This window comes from Saccostrea cucullata, unplaced genomic scaffold (genome assembly GCF_032062105.1).
Source record: "Saccostrea cucullata isolate Sc308-1 unplaced genomic scaffold, CSIRO_AGI_Scuc_v1 ctg7773, whole genome shotgun sequence".
NCBI lineage: Eukaryota > Metazoa > Mollusca > Bivalvia > Ostreida > Ostreidae > Saccostrea > Saccostrea cuccullata.
In genome coordinates, this window is record NW_026927947.1 from 1 (window position 1) to 5304 (window position 5304).

The window sequence follows — 5304 nt, forward strand, 5'->3', positions numbered from 1 at the left end:
TAAAAGCTATAATTAAATCCATGCATGGATATATATCAATGTTCAAGCAGCAGCAGCTAAGCATGATCAAGCATGGTTATTTTAAATGGCTAAGCATCTAAAGGAAGGTAACGTATAACAATATCACTTTACATGTATCTTAAAAGTGGGGAAAATTTAATTAAATGATATACCTCTAGTGAGTCTTCATCTGAATCAACTAATTTTCTTTTTCGGAAACAGCTAAACACAGGACTTGCCTAAACAACAAAAAAGTACAATGTTTCAATACAGATATTTTGACAAGGGTATCAAACAGGTAACAATTCAAAAATGCTAGACAGAAACTGAACAAGGTAGCAAATTATATACAAATTTTTCAGGTGTGAGGCTCAAAAGCTGCATCATAAGCACAAACTTCAATTACAATAGCAATACTTTAAGAAATTCAAAATCTTTTCTCACTGGTTGATCCTCAAAGTTGAATGGGGATGGTGGCTGTGTACTGCTTGAGGAATTATCAGAGTTGGAGAACCTGAATGGGGATGGTGGCTGTGTACTGCTTGATGAATTGTCGGAGTCGGAGAAGAGATCAGAACTTGGATTAAAATTCCTAATATTTGAAAAAAAAATGTTTTCCTTTCAAAACATTATACAAGGAATATCCACATTATCAGGAGAAAAAAAAATATAGCGCAATCTTGCATCAATTATAATGTAATAAAGAAATCACTTAATTAAATTCTCCCCCCCCCCCTGGGTTCTAGACAAAACCTTTACTTAAAAAGAGAACACTACCAAGTCTCTAAAAATTAAATTACTAAACTAATGTAAAATATGTCTGCTGAATTTCTAAATTAAATCCAAATTATTAAATTCTGCTTTAAAAAATACCTAACCGAATTTCCTCTATCTTAATAAATATTGCAATAGACAACAACGGGAGGTAACTCTTCCATATAACAATGTTCATGTAACTTTCGCTGCTTTGCGCAGCAACATACAATGCTAAGTCAAAAGAAATTAAGTATGTTATATATTGTTTAAATTAATCATATGGTGCCATTTAGTGCGTCTCTATGCTAAACAAGCTTTTTACGCCAGTGCCACATTGGAGAATTTCAGCAACTGAAAACTTACATTAGTTTGCATGCCTCGTGGGGAAACAGTTCAAAATGGGTTCTTCTCGCTTTGCTGAAAATTTTGGTGTATCGTGTGCAAAGGTCACTCTTCTGAATAGGAGGAAAAAAAGCCATCCATCACATGGTACCGTATTTACCGACTTCAACACGACCTCCATTTTTTTTAAGTCCCGCATTTATAGGTCATTTTCATATTTAGATTATTCTTCGCTATCGCCGTTTCATATTTAAACAAATATTTTTAATCGTCTATTAATTATTATTGTGCTAATTTATCATAAATATATCAATTATTATTCACAATTTTCTCCTCGATAGCCAATTCCTAGATGTACTATTTACACTATGACTTCATTGAGAGGGATAATAAGCGAGATCGTCTGTTATCGTTAGTATTACAGCCATAACATGCATAAGACATGAAACTTCTCTCCGTTTCCAATGACGCATGGAAGCCGCCATTGCAACTTGGTGTAAACTACGCTTGAAAAAATAATCCGGATTTAATCGGATTGAAAATAATAAACCGTTACTTGCCGCTCTAAAAAATAAATAGAACGATTGTTATTTTTCTTTATTTTAATCAATAAACTTATACACAACATTCAGTTTCATTTTTTTGAAAACCAAATTACTCGCGCAAGCCAATTTTCCAGATTTTGGAAAAAGTTTGGAAAGCCTGTGGCAGTGGCGTTATTCGTAGGGCACGAAAGTAGTCCCGGAGAATCGACACTGTATGGAGTTTGCGATGATATGGAGTTATATAACGTAACGTAATACTGAGCTGTCTGGAGCTTGCTCGCGAGAACCTAGAGAGTCTGTTCATCTGCCCTTGTGACACATTTTATTTTTTAGGATTTAGCATATTCAAATTACAATGAAGCGCATTGAAGTGGTAAAATTTTCCGTTTGGACAAAACGTTCTGAGTCATGTTTTGAACGTCAATTACAACATATTGACCCGCCCATATTTTTAGAAAGGAGAATGAAATATTCGTCGTAATGTTTAGGACACTCCAATCTTCGCGACAAGCAAAATGAGTTACACCGAAATGGAGCTTTAAAAAAAATAAGAAGAGAGAGTTAGAGACTCTCCGCTTCTGTAAAACACAAATTGAAACAAATATGTACATGTTTTTTAACTTATCATGTCTATTGAAGTTACCACAACACATGGTTCTGTCGAACACGTGTTTACTCGGTATTTATTATTAAAGACCGTCAATTTTATTGGCTATTATATTTATGGAAAACCTGTTCTACAGGTATTCAAATAAACAAATTGACCGTTTTATCCATTTCTAAAAAAAATGGGCGTGTCATAAACGTTCTAAAGATAGCTCAAAACGTTCCATTCGAACGGAAAATTTTACCACTTCAATGCGCTTCATTGTAGGTTAAAAAACTATGCTGGACCAAATAATAATTATTTGCCGTTAGAAGTATTTTTTTCTATAAATCGGACCAGACTATCATATGCGAAGTAAATAATATACGAACGATGCATAATTATTATTCTATTTTACAATATTAGATTTAAGAGAATTTAAGATTATTTACATCAAATTAATTTTTAAGGTAAAGTTTAGTACATTATGAGACATTTTGTTGCTGAAAACAAAGAGAAATTTTTTTTTTACATATTTTGAAATTACAGTCCGTTAGATACATGTAGAACGTTAAATAGTTCCCTTTATTACATTTTTACCCGTGAAATACTGTAATTTATTCATTGAATAAAAATGATATCCTGTCACAGTGTGAAAGGATATCAAAATGATATCCTGTCACAGTGTGACAAATATCAGAAGTGCGGGAAAACTCTCGATTTCCCTTCCCATAACGAAGATTGCTGTAACAAAATCTTCTTTGACCTAATATAAGATAGATGGAAATAAATAAACCATTCTGACAGCGTGTAAAAATTACCAAAAATATGTTGCTAAATCCATGTTTACAGTGTTTTACCTCACTTAGCTATGACGTCTCAACCGCTCAATTATGACGTCACGAGCCTATGACTGTATTACAAAAAGACAGAGGCAAAGGAAAAATCAAAGATTTTTTTTAAAAATGTAATAAACAGAAAATTCAATGTTTTGTAGTTGAATATGGAATTTATTTCATGAGTGGGACAGGATTTTTTGATATTTTCACTCGTGCTTCGCACTCGTGAAAATATCAAAAATCCTGTCCCACTCGTGAAATAAATTCCATATTCAACTACAAAACATTGAATATCCTCTATATATTTTGTTAATTGGAAGTTCAGTTGTTCATAGAGACGGATTTGTCTGTACGAAAGACAGAAAAGTATATCTTTTTTTTGGGGGGGGGGGTTAGGGGTATTCAGTTTTCAAAGGATTTAAAATACAGTTAACACAATATTTTGGGATTGTAGATTATGTTATATTTAGAGTACGAGTTTCCTACTGTATCAGAGATACAGGGCGGGGCTTGAGGCGAGAGCGATAGCTTGAGGCGAGAGCGATAGCTCGAGCCGGGCCCCGCCCTGTATCTCTGATACAGTAGGAAACGAGTATTCTAAATGACTTGTGACATAACCTTTCTAATGACCTCACCAATTTACATTCATATTTGAGTACATATCTCTCAACCAATCAGATGATTTTAGCAGAAAGTTGATTTAGTATCCCATTTTAAGCATTCGCAACTGAAATGCCGAGAGAGGTGGACGTGCAGGTATTTATAATTTTTAAATAATTATTTAGTAATGCATTATATAATTGGTTTTCAAAAAAAAAAAAATTAAATTTGATTGCGTAGGTTCTTTTCTCTATTCAGCTGTTGCCGACTTCTTCTTTTTTTAAAAATTTAAGCTACGATTAAATGCAAAACATTTTATATATAAGAATCATGTGGAAATGTTTTTGAAACAAAAATACTTCGGTGAAAACGTATTCCGAGAGATATGTCCGCAATGTCCTACACCTGTCGTAATATAAAAAATTGAAATAAACAGATGAAATGATAGCGGGGGAGGGGGTGGGGAAGGGAGGAGTATTTTACCTTCATGTTTATAATAAAATGTAGAGTAACCACAGAGGATCCCAGCACTCACTGGTGCCCACCACTCAACCCTCCTGCGAGGTTTTTTTTTTCTTTTTCGCTTTCGTAAATGATTTTTGCTAAACTTGTATACATACGCTTTTTAATTTATCAACAAGAAACGATAGCAACACATAGTGTTTTGGTTGGCTATAAATCTACCCCCCCCCCCCCTGAGTATAATATACGAGTTTCCACTTATTTTTTTTCGGGGGGGGGGATAGTAATCATTTGTGAACTGTCCCACTACTCCTTTCTAAAATTTTTGAATTCGACACTAATAACTTTACGTTGTAAATTTTTTTTTTCATAATTTACCTAAAATTTTGAGTAAATACTAACAGTGCTTTCGTGTGAATTGAACGATTCTTGTGTCTGTACACAGACTCAGCTTTCCCTCATCGCTAAAAATAAACCGTACTGTATCGTTGATATTTTGCAGATACAGTACAGTTTCTGCTTATTTGCATAAGAAACGCCCACAAAAAGTGTTCTGTATCGCAGTTACAGTATGCTTGACTTCAAAGGAAAACTCGCCGGGTCATGTCACAAGATCAACTATTTTTGTCATTAATTAAGCATATTGTATAACTTAAACACGATGACCACTTGGATTGCTAAGCGATGACAGGTGCCCCAACTGGACAACTGAGAAAAAAAACCATGACGGCACAATTGATTCATGGAAAAACTACGATATGCTCAGAGTTGATTTTGCAAACATACCAATTTGAAAATGTAATAACTTTGTTATAAATGAAGATATTTTTATTCTGTGTTCAGTTTTTGTCGTGATTTTACATGGACAACTTTAATTAAATACACAAAAATCTCAAATTCGATAAATTTTGCCATAAGGTCGATTTCTATCCGACGAGGCTCATATGTAAAGATCAGTAAAGCCCATATTTTAAAAGTGGAAAAAAAATATTTTCTTGTGTGTGTAATTTGTGTGGGATGGTACGTGCATATCATTAAAAAAAAAAAAACAAAAAAGGATGGAATGTCTCGATAGCTGACTTTACAATGCAAGGCTAAAAAAATAATGGAAGGCCCAATGGACTGGGGTCAGTAAATTTTTTTTATCTAGGCTAGTACATTGTTGGGGGCATCT

At 33.8% G+C, this 5304-nt stretch overlaps 1 protein-coding gene across 1 annotated transcript; it reads right to left on the minus strand.

Moving 5' to 3' along the window:
• Nucleotides 1–96: 96 nt before the first annotated feature.
• Nucleotides 97–1393, minus strand: LOC134275952 (uncharacterized). The gene is made up of 3 exons (XM_062758235.1): nucleotides 1120–1393; nucleotides 445–592; nucleotides 97–239 (listed from the first exon to the last, which is right to left on the minus strand). Exons 1-3 carry the CDS (start codon nucleotides 1233–1235, stop codon nucleotides 129–131), a joined length of 375 nt encoding a protein of 124 aa, XP_062614219.1. The 5' UTR covers nucleotides 1236–1393; the 3' UTR covers nucleotides 97–128.
• Between the last annotated feature and the right edge of the window lie 3911 nt (nucleotides 1394–5304).

Bases quoted from the DNA above. Each gene is read 5' to 3' on its own strand.
- LOC134275952 (XM_062758235.1), bottom strand. From the start codon at position 1,235: ATGGCTTTTTTTCCTCCTATTCAGAAGAGTGACCTTTGCACACGATAC. The intron at 593-1,119 runs GTAAGTTTTCAG...TTCAAATATTAG, and splicing joins CACGAGGCATGCAAACTAAT to GAATTTTAATCCAAGTTCTG. The intron at 240-444 runs GTGAGAAAAGAT...TTTGTTGTTTAG, and splicing joins TCAACTTTGAGGATCAACCA to GCAAGTCCTGTGTTTAGCTG.